The following is a 25934-nucleotide window of genomic DNA, read 5'->3' on the forward strand; positions in this document are numbered from 1 at the left end:
GGTAAGGTCCTTGCCTTGCACATGGGTGATATAGGTTTGATTTCTGGCAATATATAGGGTCTCCTGAGTACTGCCAGGAGTAAGACAGGAGCACCACTTAAAGTTGTATATCCCCAACCCCCAGCACCATGGGTAAAACAAAGCAAAAACAAAAAAACAATGGAATTATACAACAATAATACTTAAACATGGAATAAACATGAAACAATAGAGCTGAAACTCCAAGACAATGTGCTAAATGAAAAAAGTCAAACATGAAAGACAACATACTGTATGATCCCATTTATACAAAATTCTAGAAAAAACTAAAGTGACAGAAGGGAATCTGTGGTTAGCAGAGCACTGCACAGAAAAATTCCTTTTAAAAATCATTTCAGGGAATGGAAATGTTCTTTATCATAAATGTTGTTACATGACTATACATATTAAGATCATATTAAAAACTGGTGCTTGTTATTATCTAATTACATATGCATTTTATTGTTAAACACATGTCAATAAAGTTGACTCAAATAATTACGGAATTTTATTTTTAAAAGCTCTCTCTAGAGGACTAGAACAATCGTACAGCGGGTAGGGTGCTTGTCTTACATGTAGGCATCCCAAGTTTGATTCAAGCACAGACAGGAGTGACCTCTGAGTGAAGAGCCAGGAGTAAGCCCTGAGCACTTTTAAATGTGGCCCAAAACAAAATAGTTTCTAATTAAAAAAAAAAAGTTTTTGTTTTTCACACTATAAACTTTTGAAAAATAATCTGATTATAGTATGTTTTACTTACATTTTTCCTCTTTCACTTAAAAACCTGTAACCTCAAAACCATTAAAAGTAAATTTCTTTTCTCTTGGGAGTGCTGGAGATCAAACTAAATTTCTCACATAAGCCATATGCTTTACTACAGAGTCACAACCCCAGCTGGGTAATAAATTTTTTTTTTTTTGGCTTTTTTGGGTCACACCCGGCGATGCACAGGGTTACTCCTAACTCGGAATTACTCCTGGCGGTGCTCAGGGGACCATATGGGATGCTGGGAATCGAATCCGGGTCGGCTGGGTGCAAGGCAAATGCCCTCCCTGCTGTGCTATCGCTCCAGCCCTGGATAATAAACTTCTTAATGTTCTGTGGTACAGATTAAGATAGATCATTTAGAGGCTATCATTTTTTGCTGACTAGAATGGGTAATCAATAACCAAATGTGCCTTTTATTTAAAATATTATCATACACATAAGTATGATACTTTTCTAATTTAAACTTTTAATTTTAATGATCTGAATCTTAAGATCCTTGCTAGAACTTCTCTTTTCAGTTACATAGAAAAATCTGGAGCGTTCTAGATACAATCAACAGTAAGTGAACAGAAAAGGAAACTCTAACAGACTTACCCGTTCCGCAGTCCCCTCCTCCCCTGGCAGACAGGCGGCGGCGGCAGCGGCGGCAGCACACGCTATTTCCATCATGGCAGAGCTGGTAGGTGCATCGGTGGTGGATGAAGACCTGGGGCGTCCGGACTGCATAACAGCTGCCATCTCCTGGCCAGATTTTCTGTTGATCTGAGGACTTCCCTTGGGGGCGTCCGGCTTGCCCCGCCTACTATGCAAGCTGGTGCCTCTCTTCATCTTGGGTGGCACTCGTATCTGCTGCAGAACACGATTCAGAGCTGTGGGGTGGGTGGAGACACCATCAATCTCGGCACACGCGTTCTGGCTTTCCAGATCCACTTCAGGTTCTGGTTCTGCCTGAATCTGTTGCACATCATGTGGAGACACTGACGACCTCCTGCGCTGGTGCTGGAAGAGATGCTTCAAGCCTTGGCCAATCACATTAATGTTCTCCAAAGCATTGTGGGTCATTTTAGACAACTTTTGTTCTGATTCTGTTTGCTTTCTGGCCTCTGCATCTTGGGATCTGCCTCCAGGATCAGGGTCCTCATATAACTGTTCACTGCCCGAAGGCTCCATCAGTTGCGTTAATAGGCTTATTTGCAAAAGCAAAAAAACTTAAACACACCCCAGACTGTCAAATTAAGTAGGCATTTGCTTCACCAGCAACTACACATGCAGCTGTGAGACGAGGGCTTCATGCCTATCTAATGTTAAAAAAAAATAAAATAAAAAAAAAGAAAAGCATTATAATCCATGCAGAAACTACAGTGTTAAGACAAAGAAATATACCACTAGCCAAACAAATAGGCAATATTAAGCAATCTTTAATCAGCAGATTAAAGGACAGTTTTCTAGATAGCGCGTAATGGTTATTTTTTAGAATAGGCTCAGAACAATTACCTAAGAAATAAAAAGAGAATTGATTTAAAAAAAAAAAAGTCCTGAAAGTTTCAACATATGAAGAATTAAATACTGAAGGTCATTTTGAAACACACTTATGATAGAAGCTGATGAAGAATCATTACTTTGAACGTCGTTAGCAGTCTAGCTGAGACAATTTAATTCTTCTCATAATCACAATTAATTATCCATATGATGAAACACAGTAGAGTAAATTCAAAGAAGAATAATAATAAGTTATATTTCTATATATCCTGATCTAATAATGTGAGAATTTTAATGAAAAAGAAAAATTTCTTGTTGCCATTTATTTCATCGTTAACTAGAGGTGACAGGTTTGCTCTTTCAGAAAGGCATAAATTAAAATCAGCTGGAGCATTTTAATTTATAAATAGAATTTGGTTGAAGCACAAATGACCCTGTCACAAAATGAGTGAATGATCCAGAAAGAATTTGTCTTCAGAGAGATTAGACCACTCACTGCTCAATACTGGTTTATCAGGAAGAGACTCAAAGTGTCCCTTTTCTGAACAGGTTCATCCCTGACAGCGGCCCCCTCTAGATCCACACAAGAACTGGAATAGTGGAATAACAGAGAAAATCAAAGCTCAAACAGCAACCATGAATAGCATTAAACGCAGGAAATGAAAAAGAAGCTGAAACTGAGAGCTATAAGGTTAGCACAGAGTTAAGAAAACCACATGCAAAAAGAAACTATCTTTTCATAATACAAAGTATTTTGTATTAATTTTCTGCAAAATCAAAAGCTGCTATAAGAGAACAAAATATTGTGTGCAAAATTATTTCAACATTTTCCCTCAACTTGGATTAAAGGACTTTTTAAAAAAATCCCTACAATGCCCACAACTACAGTATTTTGAAAAGTTGAAGGCATTACCAATGATCCCAGTTGCTGAGGCAATGCAGACTCCTCAGGCCAAGCAGCAACTGAGGGGATGTACGTCACCTGACTATGAGAGTTTACTGTCTCAGGATGTACGTCACCTGAATATGAGAGTTTACTTGTCTCAGGGTACCCAAGTTCAGAGGGTGAGGGATGCATACCCATGGGCATCTTCCTGCTCTACTACTCCCAGTAGACCTCCTCAGCAAGTACCTGGATGCTGCTGAAGGTCTGCTGTCCATAGTCTTCCATGCCTACTCCCTGACCTCTGCAGGACTCAGAAGCACGAACAGGGTAACAAACTTTCATTTGTCCCTTACTAATACCTTCCTACTCTCTAAATACTAGGAAAAAAAAAAAAAGAGTAGAAACCAATTCCCAGAGAATTTTTACTCAAATTCTGTGTGGCCACACCAAGTCTTGCCACATCACTGGAGCCTTCTAGCTTTTTCCTGGTTGTGCACTGCTCTTGTTTTTCCTTTTCCTTTTGGGAAAGTCAAGGAAGAAACTCTAATCTGGGTTGGAGCAATAGCACAGCGGGTAGGAGGTTTGCCTCGCACTCGGCCGACCCAGTTCAATTCTCAGCATCCCATATGGTCCCCTGAGTACTGCCAGGAGGGATTCCTGAGTGCAGAGTCAGGAATATCCCCTGAGCACTGCCAGGTGTGACCCAAAAAGCCAAAAAAAAAAAAAAAAAAAACAACCAAACCTCTAATCATTGGCATTAGTACGTGGCTCATCTTGGCCTCTTATGGAGTTTTCTCAGGCTCCCTGTAGGCAAAGCTGTTGCGCACGGAGTAATACATCTATCCAATGATCACTTTTTCTCATGAGTTTGTAACTAGTAGATACTGAATTATTTCTACTATGCAAATTATTGCACTGAGAGGAAAAAGGCCATTTAACCAAAACAATCCAGTATGAGTGTAGCTCAACTAATCTCTTCCGACCCAGGGCTGAGTGCAGGTGTGTACATACTGATGGCCGTGTGCATGTATTTCACAGGGGCCACCCCCAATGGTGCTAGGGTGGGGGATACTGAGAGCACTCCTAGTGATGTGGCATGGGCCTTGCGCCTTAGTGCTCAGGCAGATGGTGCTAGGGGTTGCCAGGATCCCACTGAACAGAGCTGGGGCAGGGGGTGTATGGTGCCACAGATCGAACTCAAGATCAAATCAAGATCAAAAGTGCTAGGCCTATGTTCTACCACTTGAGCTATATCCACAGTGCCTGTGCTACTTAGAAGTAGGATTATGGAAGAATGTAAAAGCTGCGGGGTGATAATGAGGAAGTAACATTTTTTCCTTATTTGTATTAATATGGATGTTTGAGTTTGTTTATGGAAATAAAAAATGTAAATCTTATTGTAGTTATTATAAAAGAATGGCATCAAAGTAGACTCAAAAAACTTAATGACCTGATTATTTCGAATATAACAGCATTATAAATTACTAAGCAATTTATTACCATTTTCTTGGGCAGTGATTAAAAACTCATCAGTGGCAATCTATTTATTTTTAAAAGTGGAAAATATGGTACATCTTAAATGTCAGTAAACTGTTTGAGACTTACCTAGCCTTTATACATCTTTTTGTTGCCCAAGTAATTTGAAATGATGATTGATAACAAGGAAATGTTAGCATTCCTAGGGATACTTAAGAAATAGGGTGCCAACTTCAAGCTAAAATCTACACAGGATATTACCACAACTGCAGGATTTCCCTTAGTCATACTAACTAGCATAAATCACCTCATACAGAAATCTGAAAGATCCCTAAATCGACTTAAGGCAGACTTTTTGAGGGCTAAGGGTATAACTTGCATGTGAGAGACCCTGGGTTCAAGAAACATTTTGAAAAACAATCCATTTTATTGATGATAGAATATAACCTGCCCCTTATTGTTGGTTACCAACCAAAATAAAAATATGACTAAAATTTTGAAGCTTGTTAAAATACTCTATAGACCCACAGAAAAAATTTAAGACCACCTTTAAGTATATGTCAAATATTAAAGTAAGTAAAAAATGCCAAAATGACCAGAGAGATAATATAGGCGGTTAAGGCACTTGGCACTGAATATGGATGACCATGGTTCAATGCCAGGCACTGAAAATGGCCACCTGACCACCACCAAGTGTGGCCCAAAAGTAAAAAATACCTTTGAAGATAATGCTGTAATAATCACTCTATAAAACTGCTGACAGCCTTGAAACCGGAGAGATATCTTGAGTGGTAGAGCACATAACTTGCTCATGCAAGACCCTAAGTTAAATCCCTAGTGCCTAAATGCACCTCCTTCACCCTCCACCCCCCCCACACACATACATACATACACACATGGCTGGTTAGGGCCCCCACAGCAATTAAAAATTAAATAAGGGGTAGGCCAGAGCAATAGTTCTGTGGGTAGGGCACTTGCCTTGCACATGGCTGACCCGAGTTCAATCCCTGGCACCCCATGTGGTTCCCCAAACCCTGCCAGGATTAATCCCTGGGCGCAGAGTCAGGATTAAGTCCTGAGTAACATTAGTTATTGCCTCAAAACTAAATAAGTAAATAAAGGCTGGGGAGATGGCTCAGTGGTCAGGGCACATGCCTTCTATGTGCATGGATATGATTTCAATTCCAGCATCACATGATTTCCAAGCACTGCGATGGCTGCCCTGGCGGTCCCAAGTACTGCCACAGCATCACCAGAGCCCAACACTGAACCACCAGCCATTAGCCAACTAACACTGAAAGTGGCCCCCTTAGTATTGCTTGAGGCCCCCAAAAGTCCAAAAAAAATTTTTTAATATAGTACATAAAACTTACTGTAAATCCAAGGACTAAGGGAATTTAAGGTTCAAGTTTTTAAGACTCCTCTATTTTCTTCTTTAAGAGAGCAAAATTTAAAGAATACTGTTCCTCAGTTTATAAAATGCCTTAAATAATTTATATTGAGATTCCAGATACAATGATAAAACATGTTCAACTGCAAAACTAAACGTACTTTCATTTAAAAAAATAAAAAGAAAAAAATGATATGTTAGCTTCTCTTTCTTTCTTTCTTTTTTTTTTTTTTTGCTTTTTGGGTCACACCCGGCGATGCTCAGGGGTTACTCCTGGCTTTGCACTCAGGAATCATTCCTGGCAGTGCTCAGGAGACCATATGGGATGCTGGGAATCGGACCCGGGTAGGCTGCGTGCAAGGCAAACACCCTACCCGCTGTGCTATTGCTCCAGTCCCTAGCTTCTCTTTTATTGACTCATCTTCTCTGAAAAGTTCTTTTAAGTAAACGAGGAAGCAGGGAAGGAAAAATAGGAATAAAAAAGACATGGGAGAGGCTGGAGCGATAGCACAGCGGGTAGGGCGTTTGCCTTGCATGTGGCTGACCCGGGTTCGATTTCCAGCATCCCTTATGGTCCCCTGAGCACCGCCAGGAGTAATTCCTGAGTGCATGAACCAGGAGTAACTCCTGTGCATTGCGGGTGTGACCCAAAAAGCAAAAATAAATAAATAAATAAATAAAAAGACATGGGAGTAAAGGGGGAAAGAGTGGAAAGTGTGAAAACAGGGAAAGGTGACCACCTATAGATATTTTAGATAAGGATGTTAAAATCTTGGAATTTTGAAGTCCTTTCTACCACAATTTTGTCAAAGGCAATCTGTTACTAGTTCATAATCACAAGATATTATTGTAATTATGAATTAAAACTAGAAGTTTTAAAAAACTGTTTTGAAAGTCGGTCCATTGTTTAATAAAAGGATAGTCTACAAAAATCATTCCAAATCACACACAAATGTTTTTAAGTTTTTCTTACTATTTTGGATTGTTTGGGGGCTTCTTGGGTTTGGTTTTGGTTTTCACAGGCATGTTTATTCTTCTTCTTAGCTAAAGCACCATGATTTACCAAATTATTCATAGTTGGGTTTTAGACATGCTACGTGCCAACACCAATCCCAACACCAGTATCTTCTTCCCTCCACCAGAGTTCCCAGATTCCCACCCCACCCCGACCCCCCATTCTCCCATCCCCAGTCGGCCACTATGACAGGCACAGTTTTAAATTTGGTTGAAGTTTGGATCTCTCCCTTCCAGTGTTTCTGGCTGTGGTTTGGCTGTTCGGCTGTACCACTCCTTTACACCCCCAGTGTAGTACTCAAATCCTCTCGACCCCTGCTCCCCCTCAATTTCTTCTTTATCCTTTTCTTACCTGTACTCTGGACCAAGAGTGATCTAGGCATCCCCATACATTGTTTTAACCACATCCAACTGTATTCAGGGTTCACTCCTGTCTCTGCATGCAGAGATCACTCCTGGCGGTGTTCAGGGGCCTATGGAGTGCTGGGAATTGAACCCAGATAGACTGCATACAGCAAACAACTTCCCAACTACACGATCTCTCTGGCCCCACCAGTGTAGTTTTTTTAACAATAGATTGGAGACAAAAGCTTTTGGGTTTGGCTATGAATCAAATTAATTTTACTGACTTTCAAGAGTTGGGTACTTGCCTTTATCTCTCTTCCTCAAGTATTTCTACAGTGTCCAGGAATTCTTTTCGGAAAAGCTGAAAAGCAAACATTAAGAATTATAAAGAAAGTTAAAACTTACAGGGGAAACATACACAGAAAAAAATATAAGCACACATGTAACAAAATATTGTCATTCATCATTGGGAGGAGTAAGGTAAATTTTTCTACTTTTCGATATTTTCTACTTTAGTAAAAATTATTAAATTGAGATACTATGGTTTTACAATGCTATCAATAATGGTTTCTCATGCACATGATTTCAACACCACACCAGTAAATATTTACTGGTTAAAATATTTTCTATTTTAACCAACGAAAATAACGATAAAGACAATATTGGAGCAGTAAGATAGTACAGCAGGTAAGGCACTTGCCTTGATGCAGATGACCTGGTTTCGATCCCCAGCAATATACATGGTCCTCTGAGCACCACTAGGAATGATTCCAGAGAGCCAGGAGTAATCCCAGAGCACGGCCAGATTTGGCCCAGAACTGTATTTCTACCTCCCCTTCAAAAATAGTCAATATTGGACCAAGGATTTGACGTGACAGAAAACACTTGCCTTGAATGTGTGAGGCATAGTGCTAAATTTCCAACACTAAAAATTTAAAAAAAAAATTTAAAGGAAGAATAAACAGGGAGACGGGTGGCTAAGAGGAATGGTGCACAAGACCGGATTTGATTTCTAGCAACCCACCACCAGGAGTGAACTCCAAACAGAGAGCCAGGAGGAGCCCCCAAATACCGCCTCCCAGCAATGATTTGTTTTTTAAATGATACTTTTAATACTTTAATACTGATGCTAAATTAGGAATGGTGAGTCCATTAATTCTAACACGAAACGCAAAACTAATACATTTTAAAGTACATAAGTATTTTTTTGAAATAACTCCTAGTTCTACATCTATAATATTGTATTCAAAATTACTCTAAAAATTCTATCTCCCCAGGGGTACAGTGCTGCCAGCAAGTCAAACCATACCCGTGGAGCTACTGCATCAGCAGCCTGATGGTGCCTTCAGGATTCCTGATACACCAAAATTGCTGCGGTGCCTCTAGCTGGACACCAAAAACTCGGGACCAAGTTTTCCAAGAAATGAAACAGCAAAAAGCTAGGTATGTGGGAGACACAACCACAAGCCATCTCCAGGTCAGCGATTTGAGTTCATTTATGGCCTTGCTTCAGAGACCCATAAATAAAACTCAAAAAAAGATCAAAACCTGCAGTTAATCTCAATCTCAGACCTGCGCAAGGCTGAACAGAGCAGGGTAAATCGGAGGAGGTGGGATAGCCTGGTGCCCACCCAAGCAGAGCCTCTGGTAGCCGCTTGCTCCTACAATCCAAAATCATCACCTTGCCCGCACCAGATTCCACCACCTCAGGACGGACCTCACCGAGATAGTAACCCTGATGAAACTTCAGAAATGCAGATTCTGTGACTGAAATTTCCAGGCTTCCCTGGAATTGGGAATGGGCTACTTTCCCCACACCTCCTTGTACTTCCAGAAGCCTTGGCAGTCATGTCCACGCCCCAAAGCTGCCACCCAAGTTAAAACAGTTACTCCAGCCTTTCCTTCCCAGTAAAAATACTAAATGCCCTGAACAAACATGATGACCTCTTAATATCTGTATAGCAAATCATAATTCACAAAAGGAGAAAAAGTAAAAAAGTACCTGCCATAAAGGCAGGCTGGGTGAGGGTGGAGGTGTCGAGGGTTGGTGGGAGGGAAACAGAACAATGGTGGGGGGAAATCTACACTGGTGGCAGGAAGAGTGTTGGATCATTGTCTGACTGAAACCCAATCATGAGCAGCTTTCTAATGATCTATCTCATGGATATTGAATAAAAATTTTAAAATAAAAACTCTATCTCCCATGTAAAATTAAAATCAAGATGGCCAAAACTGAAATTTTCCTTTAAACTAGATATAACACCTATTACTAGAGAAGCAATTTAATAAGACAACTGCAGGAGTATATGTGTTTCAATACAACTGCATAATGTGCTCAATGTCACATGAATAAAATAAAGCCTGTAATCCTATCATCACTGTAAACACAATCTAGACTAGAAAACAAAACTTTTATGTTTAAAAGGATAAAGGAACAAGACAAAATGTTAAAATGTCTACAAAAATCTGCAATTACATTAACCTCTCCTGTTATCAGAAACAAGTTTCTGTTTGTAAAAAGTTTCAAAATAACACATGCAATAAAGTATTTTGAGAAACATCACACTCACCTAACTTTATTTTCAGAGGAAGGGAGCCTCTCTAGCTGTAATCAGGGGCTGGGCAACCGTTCTGGTCAATACTTGGTCTAGTGGTACCAAGCCTGAAGGTTACCCACAATTTAGTACCATTCAGGCTGGTGTTACTAAAGGCCACTGGGGCCACCCCAGCAGTGCTAGAGCCACCAGCGCTAGAGCTGGCAGTGCTGGGGCTGGAGGGCATACAGGGCTGAGCATCAAACTTAGTGTCTTGTCACAGTGAGTTGTCCCCTCGGCCCTCACGTAACTTTCATTGTATTACAGTTACTACTGTATTTTAAACTTTACCAGAGGTGCATGTGTACAGGGTAAACCAGAAAATAAAGTTGGGCACTCCACAATCTCAGTAATCTATTGGGATTCTCGGGGCTGTCCCCCTATGGATAATGAGGGCTATTAGGAAGAAGTGAGAGGGGTTAGTTACGAATACACTTATTAGGCAGGAGGAGCAGAACAGTGGTTAAGACATTTTCGCGGTCCCCAGAGCAACACCAGGTATAGCCCTAGAGGCTGGGCTGGGGTGATCCAGGTACTATCCCAGTACCTCCGGGCCTAAGCAACACCATATCCTTAGGCCCCTGAATTAAACCACCGGCCAGCCTGGCTGAGAATCACCAGAAGAGCCTCAAGCCTCCTGAGCACTGCTTGGGGAACCCCATCCTCTCGCCCCAACCCCTCCACAAGAAAAAATAAAAGAGAGATTCAGGGTCAGGGATGCAGCTCACCAGTCATCAACAGAGCATGAGCCTTGTATGTGTGAAGCCCTGGACTCAACAGTCGGCATCACAAACACATATAAAAATAGGTTTGGAAAGACTTCTTGAAGAGGCTTTACCTGAATTTTGAGGGATATGAAGACAGCTGTACAAGTAGGAAGATACGGGTCAAAGAATACCAGCTTGGGGGCACAGAGATAATACAGGGGTTAAAGTGTTTACCTTGCATGTGGCCAACCTCAGTTTGAATTCTGGGACTCACATATGAACCTATGAGCACTGCTAGCGTCCCCACGAGTACAGAGCCAGGAGTAAACTCTGAGCACTGTCAGATGCAGGCCCCCTTTTAAATAAAAGAATTCCAGCTTAAAAGCATAATATGTTAGGGACCAGTAGGCAGATGGCTATATGGTGAAAGCACATTTCTGAGTCAACTGGGTGGCAGGCAGACAGATAAGAGGTCTTTCCAACACATAATCTTTTTCTATCTGAATTCTGTATCAGATGTATTAAATACTTTCTTAAAAACCTAATTTAAAAAGTAAATACATGTTTTCATATCTAAGGGTAACACTTGAAAATAGTAAGGAGAGGAAAGATAATGCAGCAGGTAAAGAACTTAACTTGCACACAGCTACCCCTTGTTTGATCCCTGGCACCACATATAGTCACCTGAGCACCATCAGGAGTGATCCCTAAGCACAGCTGGGTATGGCCCCAAGACAAGCAAAAACAAAACAAAATAGTAAATGTGTCTACTAATAGAAAAGAAAAACAGAAGCAGTATCAAATGACTGCCCAAGTAAATAGGAAAAAGAAGGAAAGCAAAATTATGACCACTGTATTATATATATAAATATTAAAAAATTAGAATATAAAATGTAAACCCAAATACTCCAGTAATCACATTAAATATAATCATACCAAAAGACAAAAAATTTTTGTTCGTTTTGTCTGGGGACCATACCTGGTTCTACTTGGGGCTGACTCTTGGCTCTGCACTCAGGAGTCATTCCTGGCGGGCCTCAGGGCACCATATGTAAAACCACTATTGAATCGAAGTTGGCGGAGTACAAGGCAAGTACCTAAACCCCTGTACTGCCTTTCTTACCGTCAAAATTAGTATAATAAATAAAAATTATGTGCAGTTTATTCAGATTCAATCCATAGTATTACATATGGTCCACCAAGTGATTCTTTTTTTTTTTTTTTTGCTTTTTGGGTCACACCTGGTGATGCACAGGGGTTACTCCTGGCTCTGCACTCAGGAATTACTCCTGGCAGTGCTCAGGGGACCATACGGGATGCTGGGAATCGAACCTGGGTCAGCCGCATACAAGGCAAACGCCCTATCTGCTGTGCTATCGCTCCAGCCCCCACCAAGTGATTCTTGAGAGCAGATAGGAGTAAGCCAGGAACACTGCCAGATATGGCCCAAACACCAAAAATAAATAGGTAAATAGAAATTTAAATTACCATGATGTTTATAAGAATTATACCTAAAATATGAAGATCTGGAGCTATTAAAAATAAAGCTATGAAGGAACCCAGGTTTGATCCAGAGGTGGGGGGCCTTGCATGTCTGTGAGGCCTGTGTTTAATTCCCATCACTAACCCACGTCTGTGTGCAACCCTGGGAATGCTGATTATAACATCAGTGTTGCAGTGACAACAACAACAAATTTCTTTAAATTAAGATAATAGAAAAGGTGATATATGTGAAAAAAAAACTGAAAAAAAGTTGCTCTGGCTTATCAACAGTACTCAAAAAAGACAACATGGAAAAAAGCACTAATTAAAGTTTAATTCACAGAATAAAATGCATAATACATCAAGAAGATAAAATAATTTTTAATTTATATGCTTGTTAATCAAAGCCTACAAATATATAAAGCAAACCTTAGCAGAATTACAAGGAGAAACTTTAACAACCCATGACTATAAAGTGGAAATTTTTAGGATCTCCTTCAGTAGCTAATTAGTGACCAAAAAGGTGGAGAGGGGACCCTATGGGAGAAAGCTCAAATGGCTGGAGAACGAGGGATCCCAGGCTCAATTCCCCACACATGTTCCCTGAGCACCATCTAGAGCAATCCCTGAGCACCTTGACAAGCACAGTCCCCAGCACCACAAAGTGTTGCCCAACACAGAAATTAAAAATGGAAGGGGGAAGGAGTCCAAACACAGATTTGAATGTACACTCAACAAACTGGACTTGTATGTTTTTATAACACAGCTGTCAAAAACCAAAGGAAAGCCTATCAAGTTTAGATTACTTATGAAGATGCCCAAGAGTCAAGCCTCATGAATTATTCTCTGACCACAATGTGAATTTCTAAAGGTTAAAAGAAAGTGGAGAGAATCAACTCCACTATTTACTGTAGACTCAACCTCTGGGTGATAGATACGGCAGGATGGAGCTCCATGGTAATCAAGAGACGGAGCAAAATGAGTTAGGTGGGGCCCTAAAAAACCCTGAAGAGAAGAAAGGCTCTGACTACGGAAAAGGTCAAGAGCACTGAAGAATCCCATTACAATTAAGAAGTTTAAAACCCGGACAGACTGATAAAGGTCAAACGTGGGCTAATATGAGAGTTCCTGTGGCTGCAATCATGGGGGACCTCCCACTCCATTACATGTGATGAGACCAGGAACTGTAGCATGTTCTCCCATGAAGAGAGGATTAAAGAGAATGAAGAGAAAGCTCCTCATCCCTGTCCTCATGTACCTTGTGAAGCTCGGAGAGTAGAACAGGATCCAGTGAGAATCAGTTAAGACCAATTTCCCCTATTTTTCTATGGAACAAAAATGTTAAACTTTTAGAAGAAATTTATTAAGGTCTGTACCTTGAGAGCACTGGTAAAATCATACCATAGGGAGGGAAAGAAAACCCAGTCTTCACTCTCTAAAATAAAAATAATCTTAACGTTGGTGGGGGAGAGGAGTTCTTTAAAAACCTTATCTGCTTAATGGGGCCGGAGCGATAGCACAGCGGGTAGGGCGTTTGCCTTGCACGCGGCCGACCTAGGTTCGATCCCCGGCATCCCATATGGTCCCCCAAGCACTGCCAGGAGTAATTCCTGAGTGCAAAGCCAGGAGTAACCCCTGAGCATCGCTGGGGTTACCACAAAAAAAAAGAAAGTAAAAAACCTTATCTACTTAAAAAATAATAAGCTTTAAAACCTTATCTACAGTGGGGGCTTAAAAAAAAAAAAAACCTAACCTGGGTTGGACATCTAGCTCAGCAGTACTTGCCTTGCAATACCCAGATCCACAATAAATAAATAAATAAATTCTAATCCGAGGGCCAGGGTTGACAACAGTAACTTCAAATGTTTCCCCTGGCCCACAAGGACCACTAGGAGTTGACAAGATAATAAAAAATTTCTCCAATCTCTTACTAGACTAATTCCTCTCAATAAAAAGCTCTCCCTTAAAACCCCAAAAATATAATCTATATTTAATGTTTCACAAATCATCAAAAACTCCTCCTACCCTCCACTGACCATACTAAGCTCTGAGTGAAAATTACAGTGGGATATAGCTGCCAGGGCTGCAAATGCTGATAAACTCAAAACAAGAGCACAAAGGGAAAACCCGAAGCCAAACAAGGAGATAAGAAGACAAGGGACGCTAGGAAAATTTGAAATTGTATTACCATGACAACGACAAACATCAACTCCAGTAACCACAGCAATAATAAACTTCAAACAGTCCAACACCTAACAAGTTAATAAATTCTACCCTCAAGGACTAGTAAAAATAAACTTTTACTCTTTCGGAGATATCAAATATTTATCTTAGTATTTCCTGTCTTATACAACATGTTAAAACTTCAACAACATAGTAAAAGACACTGGGGGTGTATTTCAGTGATAAGAGCATATGCCTTATATATATAAAGCCCTGGGATTCATTCCTGACAAATCTCTACTCCATCAAAATTTATGATGTATGTCAAAGGCAGTATAAAAACACAACTTGATAAATAAAACAATCATCAGAACCAGACATAAATATGACAATTCAATTTTTTTCCCCTCTGCAGTGCTGAGGATTGAATCCAGGACCTCACATATGCAGGACAATCTCCAGCAATACACTATATCCCCAGGCCAGATATCACCACTTTGAAACTATCAGGCAGGGAATTTAAGTTACCAATAATATGGCAGAGGTTCTAACGGAAAATGTAGACAACGTGAAAGATTAGGTAAGCAATTTCTAAGAGATGGGAATCATAGGAGAATCAAGTGAAAATGCTAATGCTAGAAATAAAAATAAAAATAAAAATAACAACAAGCATACACTTTTGAAGAGTTTATTAGCAAATTTGAAACTGCTGAAAATATAATGAGTGAAAATGAAGATAAGGCAATAAAAATTATCCAAACCTAAAAGAAGAAAATAGGGGGCTGGAGCAACAGCACAGCGGGTAGGGCGTTTGCCTTGCACACGGCCGACCCGGGTTCGATTCCCAGCATCCCATAGGGTCCCCTGAGCACCGCCAGGAGTAATTCCTGAGTGCAGAGCCAGGAGTAACCCCTGTGCATCGCCAGGTGTGACCCAAAAAGCAAAAAAAAAAAAAAAGAAAAGAAAATAGAGGGCTGGAGCTAGAGTACAGCAGATAGGGCCCTTGCCTTGTACCTGGCTGACCCAGGTTTGATCCATGGTATCCTACATGGTCTCCCGAGCCCACCAGGAGTGATCCTTGGGAATAGAGTCAGGAGTAAGTTCTATGTACCACCAGGTATGGGCCCCCGCCCACCCCGCTCCCCCCCAAAAAAGAAGTCACTGTCATCCCATTGCTCATCGATTTGCTTGAGCGGGCACCAGTAACGTCTCCATTGTGAGACTTGGTACTGTTTTTGGCATATTGAATACGCCACAGGGAGCTTGCCAGGCTCTGCCATGCGGGTGAAATACTCTAGGTAGCTTGCCGGGCTCTCTGAGAGGCACAGAGGAATTGAACCCGGGCCAGAGAGCATGCAAGGCAAATGCGCTACCCGCTGTGCTATTGCTCCAGCCCCCAAAAAGAAGTAAATAGGAAAAACAGTAGAAAAATGAAGCAGGTGAGAACATCCAAGGACTGTAGGAAAATATCAAACAGTGGAACATACTTAGAATGCCAGAAGTGAAAAAGAACAGAGCAGGGGCAGGAGTGACATACACGAACCAGACCAAGGTTCAGTCCCCAGATCCTATATGGTCCCTTAGCACCACCAGGAAGGATTCCTGAGTGCAAAGCCAGGAGTAGCCCCGAGCATTTCTGAAGTGGCTCAAAAACAAAACAAAGAAAAAGGAAAAAACAGGGCAGAGGAAATATTTAAACCAAAGACCTTACACAATTACTGACAAGATACCAACCTACAGATTTAAGAAGTCCCAGAACGGCAAAGAGGGGCCAGAAAGATAGCACAACAGGGTAGCACACATGCCGGGAATGTTGGAGGCTGATCGCTTAACCCCAGCACAACATCGGCCCTGAAGCACCTCCAGGTGCAGCCCTGATACCCCCCAAGCACTGCTGGATGTGGCCCTAGAGGTCCCAGCACTGCCTTTCAGACCTGCGGTGCTGGGCCAAGTATCTCCAGGAGTGGCCCTCATGCTTCTAAGTACCATCACATAAGAGGCCACCCTCCCCAAATCTACTTAAAAATAAATGTAATGCCATGAGCATACATATCCAAGAACAACACATCTAAACATATATTCAGTTTGCTCACCAGCAAAGAGAAACTTGAAAAAGGAGGTGAGAAAGAAGAAGCCTATTTATTCCATACAGATGAACAAGGAAACAAGGATATGGAGCACAGTGAATTTCCTGTCAGAAACTCGCAAGAGCAGTGGAACAGCCTAGAAAAGCTGAATGAAAAAAACTGCCTAACCAATATACTACAACCAGAGAAAATATCCTTCATAAGAATAAAAACTTTCCCAAACAAATCAGAGAACTTACTGAAGCAAACTAATCCTGTAAGAACTATTAAAGAACGTTCCGGGCTAGAGAGACAGCACAGTGGGTAGGGAGCTTGCCTTGCACATGGCCAGGCTGGGTTCAGTCCCTGGCACCCAACACAGTCCCCAGAGGCTACCAGGTGTGATCCCTGAGTGCAGAGCTGGGCGTAAGGCCTGAGTATCTCCAGGTGTGGCCAAAGAGAACATCTTCACACGGAAAAAATATTAAAAGGTAAGATGTTTAGATCTAGCAAGACTATACATATTAACAATACAGAATGTCCTTTATATAACTATTCTGAGTCTTAAAAGCAAAGTAACAATGTATAAATACTTAGATGTATAAAAGTGACTCAAGAAAAATTAAGAATATACAGTAAGATATATATCATATATACCTTTATGTATGTATAATAATGTATACATATTTATATACACATATGTATATATAAATATATATACTACATTTGAGATAGCACACTATCATCTGAAGAAAGCCTATTTGTTTCTTCTTGGGGTGGGGGAGGGGAGCATACCAGGAGGTGTTCAGGAGTCAGGATGAACCAGGGACTCCTAAATACATGTTTATTTCACAAACAAAATATAGTAGGCAAAAAAAATGAAAATACATCATTATCAAAATTTGTCAAATTCAGCAAAAACAGTGCTGCTGAAGAATCTAGTTTTAAATGCATTATCAGAAAAGATGACATAAAATCAACCATCTAAGCTTCTAGTTTAGGAAATACAAAACCAAATTAAATCTAAATCACAAAATATAACCACAACAACAGATGTAGGAAAAGCATTCCATTAAGTACAACTATTTCAACAAATTAGAGATAAAAGGGAAATCCCTTAGCCTAATACACATTATCTATGAACATTCTTCATTAATCCAAAAAATAATATAGCAGAAAAAACACTGCCATGAATTTAGAATTTAAGAATTAAAGTTCAGGAGCACATTAGGAATACACGTAATGAAGCTCAAGTATCTCACTAAAGATTTAACACAGAGTGGGGAGGGTGGGAGGGACGCTGGGTTTACGGGTGGTGGAGAATGGGCACTGGTGAAGGGATGGGTTCCCGAACTTTGTATGAGGGAAGTATAAGCACAAAAGTGTATAAATCTGTAACTGTACTCTAATTAAAAATAAATAAATTATAAAAAAAAAAAGATTTAACACAGAGTGAAAAAAAATTGCGAGCATTAAATATACAGAAGTCAATTTAACAGAGAGAAAAACATGGAGACAATCCTGAGAAAAAAAAGCACACATAATTTATTAATGTCTCCCTATCAACAGACATTTCCATCAGCTCCCACGATTGTCATTACTTCTGAGTTTCCTCCGAAATCTGTAATTCCAAAATACCTTTTTATAATACATTCCCATATTTGTTTTTAAAGACAGATATACATACTCAATGCCTAGAAAAACACTGGATTTGTAGTTTTCAAAGAGTTTTTATTAACGGCACTGTGATTTACAATATTCCTAATGCAGTTTCATGCATAAAATATTCCAACACCGAGACACACCCCCTCCCCCACAGTGTCTGCTTCTCCCCACCCAGGCTTCTCCCGTTCCCTCATTCCCCACAGTCGTATGTTTCCTACTAAAGACCATTCCTCAGTTTCTCTCACCTTTAACCCCCCTTTCTGAAATAAAGAGGCCTAAGTTAGTAGTATAAAGTATAAATCATATATCTACTATTCCAAAGAAATAGGTAAGAACCAGTGAGAGAAGAGGGTGAACCCTCCTATGAGAACCTAGAGAAGAAGCATTCATCGTTCAATAAGCCCTAAATTATACAGACTGATGCTTTTCCCCTACGTTTGTTTGGGGGCCACAGCCAGGCAGTACACAGGGATTACTCCAGACTGCACTCAGGGATCACTCCTGGCACGGCTCAGAGGACCAAATGTGGTGCCGGGGACTGAACGCAGGTCGGCCATGTACGAGGTAAGGAAACTACCCGCTGTACTATCACTCCAGGCCCAGACTGACACATTTTTGACAGGAAGTTTCTTCTGCCTTTCCCTTTCCTTTTTGCTGTGTGGCAGTCAGTAACCAGGGGTCAACACGTTTGGTTGTGATGCTTACACATTTGGTGGAAGTGTTTGTGGCTGCAAGACTGGTTGCAGTGTTGGCACCCTCAGTCCTCAGCTTAGTGCTCTCAGCTATAGTGCTCTCACAGAAGGTGCTACACTTGCAATTACGGTGCTGGCAGAGGAGACCACCAAGGGACCAAGCTTGATGCTGCACAGGAGACACCAGGAATTGGACTTGCAACCTTAGTTTACAAAGTTCCTGCTTTTGCCCCAAAGCCATCCACTCTGGCCGTGGTCAACAAGGTGTTAACTTCAAAAGTTCAGAGGAATGTCCCCGAAGAACAGAGAAACACTAAAATATCAGGGAAAATACCTTCAAATTCTACCTACTTTAACCCTCGAAAGAAAAATAGCACGTGACATTTGAAAAGAGGGAGAAAAAGTCCCTGTATCATATTTTTGCTCAAGGACAACCAACGGGGGTGCAGGTAGTATCTCTTGCGCACTTTTATTTCGATCAAAATCCTATACAATTTTTCCAGTGGTAATCTTTACTCTTGCAAATGTATGCCATGAAACTATTTTAGTTTTTTTTAATTAATTTTCAGTCATTTAAAAAAAATGCCTCAGTGATACTTAATGGGAATTTTGTTCACTTGCCTCAGTTATTCTCATTTCTCTATTTAAGATGTCAGGAGATGTGAGAGCCATTTCTCAGTTCAGAAAGGAATCCCTAGGGGGCCAGAGCTATAGTACAGCGGGTAAGGCATTGGCTTTGCATGCATGGCTGACATAGATTCAATCCCATATGGTTCCCCAAGCACTGCCAGGAAGGATTCCTGGGGGCAGAGCCAGGAGTAATCCCTGAACATCGCCAGGTGTGACCCAAAACCAAAACAAAAACAAAGAGAAAGGAACCTCTTGTAAAACAAAGTAGGATACCTTTTAGTAAAATATAGATTTATACAGGGGCTAGTATAAATGTGTATTTATATTATTTATGAAGAGATAGTACAGCAAGTAGAGTACTTGCCTTGCACATGGCCAACCTGGGTTCAATCCCTGGCACCCCACATGGTCCCCAGAGACCCACTAGGGGCATAATCCCAAGGAAAGAGCCAGAAGCAAGCCTTTGAGCACAACTGGGTAGGGCCAAAAACAAAACAAAACAAAAAATTCATATAGTAAACATAGTAAAGGATTTTATCATTAAAAATTGTAAATTTCTTTTTACATTATCAAGCATTCAACATTTGTCCTTCAAAGAAATAGGAAAAATACTCAAAATGAATATTCAACATACACTTCTACCTCAGTTTCTTCAGTATGTCAAACTTTGTTCGACAGCCTCAGAGGAAATCCTAAATCACTCTAAAGAGATTTACATGAATCTCAGAAATAAAACCTGGAGCTGGAGTAATAGCTGAGTGTGTTGAGCTCTTGTTTTCATGCAGGAGGCCCAGGTTCAATCCCCAGCACAATCACCTAGTTCGCTGAGCACCATCAGGTGAAGGGTCCTCAGTCCAGCCCCCCCAAAACGGGGCCAGAGACATAGTACAGAGGGTACGGCACCTGCCGTGTATATGACCAACCAGGACTCCCAGCACCCCATATGGTGTCCCGAGCCTGCTAGAAGTGATACATCTAGAAGCGCAGAGGCAGGAGTAAGCCCTCAGACATGCTTCCTTCCCCCAAAATATAAATAAAAAAAAAAAAATTACCGTCAAAAACTCCCAAAAAATCCTAGTCTCCGTTGTATGTTCCTTCTCCTTCACTGAAGGTCATTTGCATGGTTTCAATGGCAACACATACTTTATGCTTTGTCACACTGAAAATTTATTCAACAGCTCTATTCTTGAAGTCATTATTTCTTCTCCTGCTTCTCTTTACGAGGAGTAACTTTTTTCAGCCACCTCTTCATGGAATTTGCGATTTACATCTTTTTCCAACCCAGTTATTCTCACTCAAACAAGTCTTCCTCTTTTCCTCCGTGTTTTATAAAATACTACTAACCAAATAATGGATACAAAGTCAAAGAGGAATGACAGAAGTAAGACAGACACAGAGCTCTTATTATGCTGCATAGTTATTCAGGGATTGTTCTCCAAGTCTACAATTTAAAACCTGACTTTGGAAAATGAGGGGGCCGGAGAGATAAGATGTTAAGGGACATGGTTTGCATGCAGCCTGGCACATGATCGCCCAAAAGTCATCCAGTGTTGCCCTGCTGTGGCCTGGTTAATATGGGTACTGCAGGGCCTGAGCAGCACTACAGCCAGAGGGCCTCATACAGAAGTGCTGGCTCAAAGGCCAAGAACCTCCAGGAGATATCCACAGGCTCTCTGAACAACTATTTGGAGGCCCAAAGTAAGTTAATTAAGTAAAAACTAGGGACCAAGGAAATGGCTCGTGGTAGGCCAGACCCTGCTCCAATCCCCAGAACTGCATGCCCCGCCCACCCACCAAGTACTGCCAAGAGTGGCCCCAAGCCAAGATAACTGTTCCATGGTAGGAAGCTGGCCACACTGTTCCATGGTAGGAAGCTGGCCACAAGTTTGGAGGGGGGGTGCAGTTAGGATGGAGAAGGGACCCCTATGACAACGGTCGTGGGAAGTGATCACTCTGGACAAGAACTTGTCCTGAGTTCTTGTGCTGAAAGGAGATAAAGTGACATACATGATAACCTTTCACAGTACTGTAAACTACAGCTCCTCAAAGAAAAGAGGAGGGAGGGCGGAAGGGAAATAGGGAGCGGAGAGGAAGGAGGGACAGAGAGAAAGAGAGATAGAGAGACAGAGAGGGAGAGAGGAGGAGGAGGAGGAGGAGAGAAGGGGAAGGAAGGGGAGGGGAGGGGAGGAGAGGAGATCAACCAAAGAGGCAGAGGCAGGCTGGAGGAGGAAGGGAGGAAGAGAAACTGGGAACACTGGTGTCGGAAAGTGTCCACTGGTGAAGGGAGGGGGTGCCGGGACACTGTATGACTGAAGTCCAACCATGGACATCTTTGTATCTGTGTATCTCACAGTGATTCAATACAAAAAAAAAAAAAAAAAATTGGACCTCGGCCCCTGAGTACTGAAGGCTATAGCCCTTGTAAAAACTTAGCTCTATATTAAGGAATTTAGAGCACCACATGGGAAAATATTGCAGTCCAACGTTCAAAAGGTAAACTATTTTGAAAGCAGTGAGGGAGGTACATAATTGCATACAAGGAACCCTCAGTCAGATATTTAGATTTCTCACCAGAAACTTTGGAGGCTAAAAACCTAAAGCCTTAATAGTGCTGAAATTTAAAAAAAAAAAAAAAAAAAAAAGTCAAGAGCTCAGTATTCAGCACAAATGTCAAGAGTGAGAGATAGATTACAATAGTCCCATATAACAAAGCCTGTGGGGGTTGTAACAACCTGAACGCAAAGCAGTCCTTCAGGACAGAATGAAAAGAAACCGCACAATAACTTCAGCCACATGGGGAGTATATCTCATAAGAGGAAAAAATACACAACTACAAAAACTACAACCATTACTGGTTACTGCAAAATCTGTTTATAATTTATTTCTTTTGGTTTGGGGGGCACACTCAGCTATGCTCAGGACTCCTGACTCAGTGCTCAAATCTCAGGGATCACGTCTGGTAAGGCTTGGGGGACCATATGTGGTGCTGGGAACTGAACCCGGGTTAACTATGTGCAGGTGCCTTACCTGCTGTACTATCTCCCCGGCCCTAATTCCAATCATAAATCAATCATCTACGATATAATATGTGATTAGTATGGTATTTATAACACTCAGGGAAGAAACTACAGAGTGTGAGCCTCCACATAACTAAATAACTAAAACTTGGGACCAGAGATATAGCTAAAGTGGTCAAGCACATGTCTTGCTTGACCACTTTAGCTATATGAGACCCTGAGGTTAGCCCCCCAGAACCACATGAACTCTCAAGATATAAACTGCTTCAAAGCTAAAAATGAAAACAAATGGTGTGCTGACATTAGATTTTCCTATCATTTTTCCAGCATTCTGCAATGAAATAAAAATTTAAACATTCAGCACAGTATATTACAGCTCACTGTCCTACTGACTGCATATCCTTCCGACAAATTACTTCATTTCTTCTTTTTGTGTTTCTGGGCCACAACCAGTGATGCTCAATGGTCACTTCTGGCTCTGCACTCAGGAACTACTCCTAGTAGTATGGGATGCAGGGGATCGAACCCAGGTTGGTTGCGTGCAAGGCAAGCACCCGACCAGCTCTACCATCTCTCCTGCCCCTTGAATAAATGACTTAATCTCTAAAATATGGGTGAAAATATTTCCAACTCTAAATGACAGGAGAGAGAGCTTCAAGGGTGGTCAAATCCTTGAAGTGCTGGTTAAATCCCTGGCACCATACAGTCCCGAGGCAATTAAGCAGAGTAGCCCCCAACTGTCCCGGCACTCTCACCGGATATGTCCAACGACAAACAAGATCCTATTCCATATTATAAAGTGACATTTTTCAACCTTTTTATACCTGCAGACAAGTACCTGTCCTGCTAACTGACTAGCTGTTCGCACTACGGTGGAACATCAGTGATTCTCAACCTTTCTACACCAGCAGACTGGCACCCGTTAGTGAACAGTGGCTGAAGCCCACTGTTGTAAGGAACAAATGAGACAGTATATACATGTAAAGCACTTTATATAGAGCCTAAAGGATTCAAAAGCTCAGTAAGTGCTAGATGCTTTGTTTTATTCCTATTAAGTATCTTCCTTATCATAAAAGACAATTTGAGGCAGATTTAAGAAGGATCATCTTTTATGCACAATGTGTACACAAATACATGTTTGGATCACACTTGATTCAAAATTATAATTTCTGTTCTAGTAAAATCTAACTAAGTGGAAATGCAATACTTTATTGAAATAATCTGCATTTCTTTAAAATATAATTTCTGCAATAAAACCAAATACCTTATTCTTTTTAAATGTATACGAGGACGGACTGAACAGATAGCACAGAGGTTAAGGTGCTTGTCCTGCATCCCAGCACCTCACACAGTTCCCCGAGTACCACCCTGAGTGATCTCTGAGCACCACCAGATGAGACCCAAAATCCCACCACACGTCATCAATTCATATTCTACTTCTGCTACTCACTTGTCTAGCCTTTCTCACGATTCAACTCAATGTATGTTTGAGCATCTTAAAAATACATACTACTATTATATTTGCTGGTCTCATCAATAGCAATTAGATAAGCAAGTTTCTTCCCCTACACTTTCCTAAAATCAGAAGAGAAATCACATTTTATATCAAATACGTCAATGCTAACAATTATCTCCTTAGGTCAGACCTAAAATATTAATATTTAATTTCACACTTTGTCTTCCTGTCACAAATAATTTCTTCCCTGAAATAACCCACAGGCAAAAGATTAGCACTTAACTACTGATGTGAGAGAAAGGTTCAATCACTGGAGGGCATTTACACAAAATTAAACCGATGTGCATAAGACCTATGCAGTAGTGGGGTTTCTCAGAGGTGTGTTTTGTTTTGTTTTGTTTTGTTTTGTTTTGTTTTGTTTTGTTCTGCCTCCCACAACAATCTATACAACAATTCTCCAAGTTATACTAATAATACATTCACTCCCAGGACTGCTTCTCAGAAGCATATAAGTAGACCAAATGCGTCCTGACAGATCCGGGCCAACCAACTGCTAAGTTTCTGAGTATGTACCCCCAGGCCTACGAGCACCAGACCTTGGCTCGGCATATGTCCCTTTCCTCCTGTAGGCTTTTGAGGAAAAGTCAAATAAAAGTTGTGTATATCAAACTTCCAACAGAAAAATATAAAAATACTATGGTATAAATCCCTTCAAACATCTGTTCAGTAAGATATTATAAAACTACAACTAAAACTCAGTCATTTTTTATTGAAAAAATTAACATATTCAGACACTATTTTCATCAAATTAAAAACCAATCAACACAGACAACTTACCAGCATATGAGGAGGAATGGTGTGTGTGTATGTATGTATGTGTTTGTGTGTGTATTTGGGGGGCCCAAAGAACACTCCCCCAAACAGTGAACCAGACCACACAGCCCAGTGCTAGGACCCCAGGATGCAGTGCTGCATGGTCCCACGGCGTCAGGGACTCAGGGCCACCAGTGTGGTGTACCTAGTCATACTCAGGTACCTCAGAGCTACTCTTGGCATTGCCTTGGGAAGCATGCAGTGTCAAAGATCAAACAACCCTTGCCGACTTCTGTGTAGGATTACACTATTAATTATAAGTAGTATATAATGTGGCCTTCATCATTTATTAACATACCAAAAAACATGAGCAGAAAAACAGCATTTCTGGAAAGCATAAAAATTACTCATTCAAGGGGCCAGAGATATAGTATCGGTAGGCCACTTGCTTTGTATGTGTGGTACCACACCCCCTAAGCACTGCCAGGAGTGATCCCTGAGCATGGCTTGGTGTGGTCCAAAAACAAACCAAAAGATAATAATAGCAAATAAAAAATAAAATTACTACTTCCAGGGCTAGGGAGATAGCTCAAAGGGCTAAGATGCATGCTTTGCATGCAAAAGTCTCATGTACAATCCCTGGCCTCAAATGGTCTCCTAAACATCAAGCAAGAGTAACTCCTAAGTATGACAAGGTGTGACCTCAAAATAAAAAATGTATATATATTGAGGGGGTTGGAGCGATAGCATAGTGGGTAGGATAGCACAGCGGGTAGGGTGTTTGCCTTGCACACGGCTGACCCGGGTTCAATTCCCAGCATCCCATATGGTCCCCCGAGTACCTCCAGGAGTAATTCCTGAGTGCATGAGCCAGGAGTAAACCCTGTGCATCGCCAGGTGTGACCCAAAAAGAAAAAAATAAAATAAAATATTGAAATGAAATTACCAATTCAGTGTCCAGGGAATAGCTGAGACTCAGAAAGCACCAAACAGAGGTTCAGAATACCGTCTCCACTGTCACTGCATGTGATCCTGAGCACAGGCCTGGTGTCTCTGTTACCTGTGATCCCAGTGCCACAAGCAATGTCTAGTCATACAGCAGACAGGTGTGTGTGAGCACCACAATGAAAGGTGAGCACCATTTAATTGATTTTCTTATTGGTTTTGGAGCCACACCCAGCAATGCTCAGGGCTTATTCCTGGCTCTGCACTCAGGGAGCACTTGTGGCAGGCTCAGGGTTTCCAAGGATTAGACTCCAGCAGGCCTGCAAGA

At 41.2% G+C, this 25934-nt stretch overlaps 1 protein-coding gene across 2 annotated transcripts in view; it reads right to left on the reverse strand.

Moving 5' to 3' along the window:
- Positions 1-25934, reverse strand: part of TMCC1 (transmembrane and coiled-coil domain family 1) — a 178188-nt gene that overhangs the window by 128358 nt on the left and 23896 nt on the right. Inside the window, exons 3-4 of one of the 2 annotated variants that reach the window (XM_055137115.1) lie at positions 7682-7737; positions 1381-1655 (exon numbers count right to left, since the gene is read on the reverse strand). In XM_055137115.1, the coding sequence (XP_054993090.1) occupies positions 1381-1614 (234 nt within the window). In that variant the 5' untranslated portion in view covers positions 1615-1655; positions 7682-7737. Of the gene's footprint in view, positions 1-1380; positions 2085-7681; positions 7738-25934 lie in introns of both variants that reach the window. The other variant, XM_055137114.1, reaches the window with a different exon arrangement.

This window comes from Sorex araneus, chromosome 4 (genome assembly GCF_027595985.1).
Source record: "Sorex araneus isolate mSorAra2 chromosome 4, mSorAra2.pri, whole genome shotgun sequence".
NCBI classification, from domain to species: Eukaryota; Metazoa; Chordata; class Mammalia; order Eulipotyphla; family Soricidae; genus Sorex; species Sorex araneus.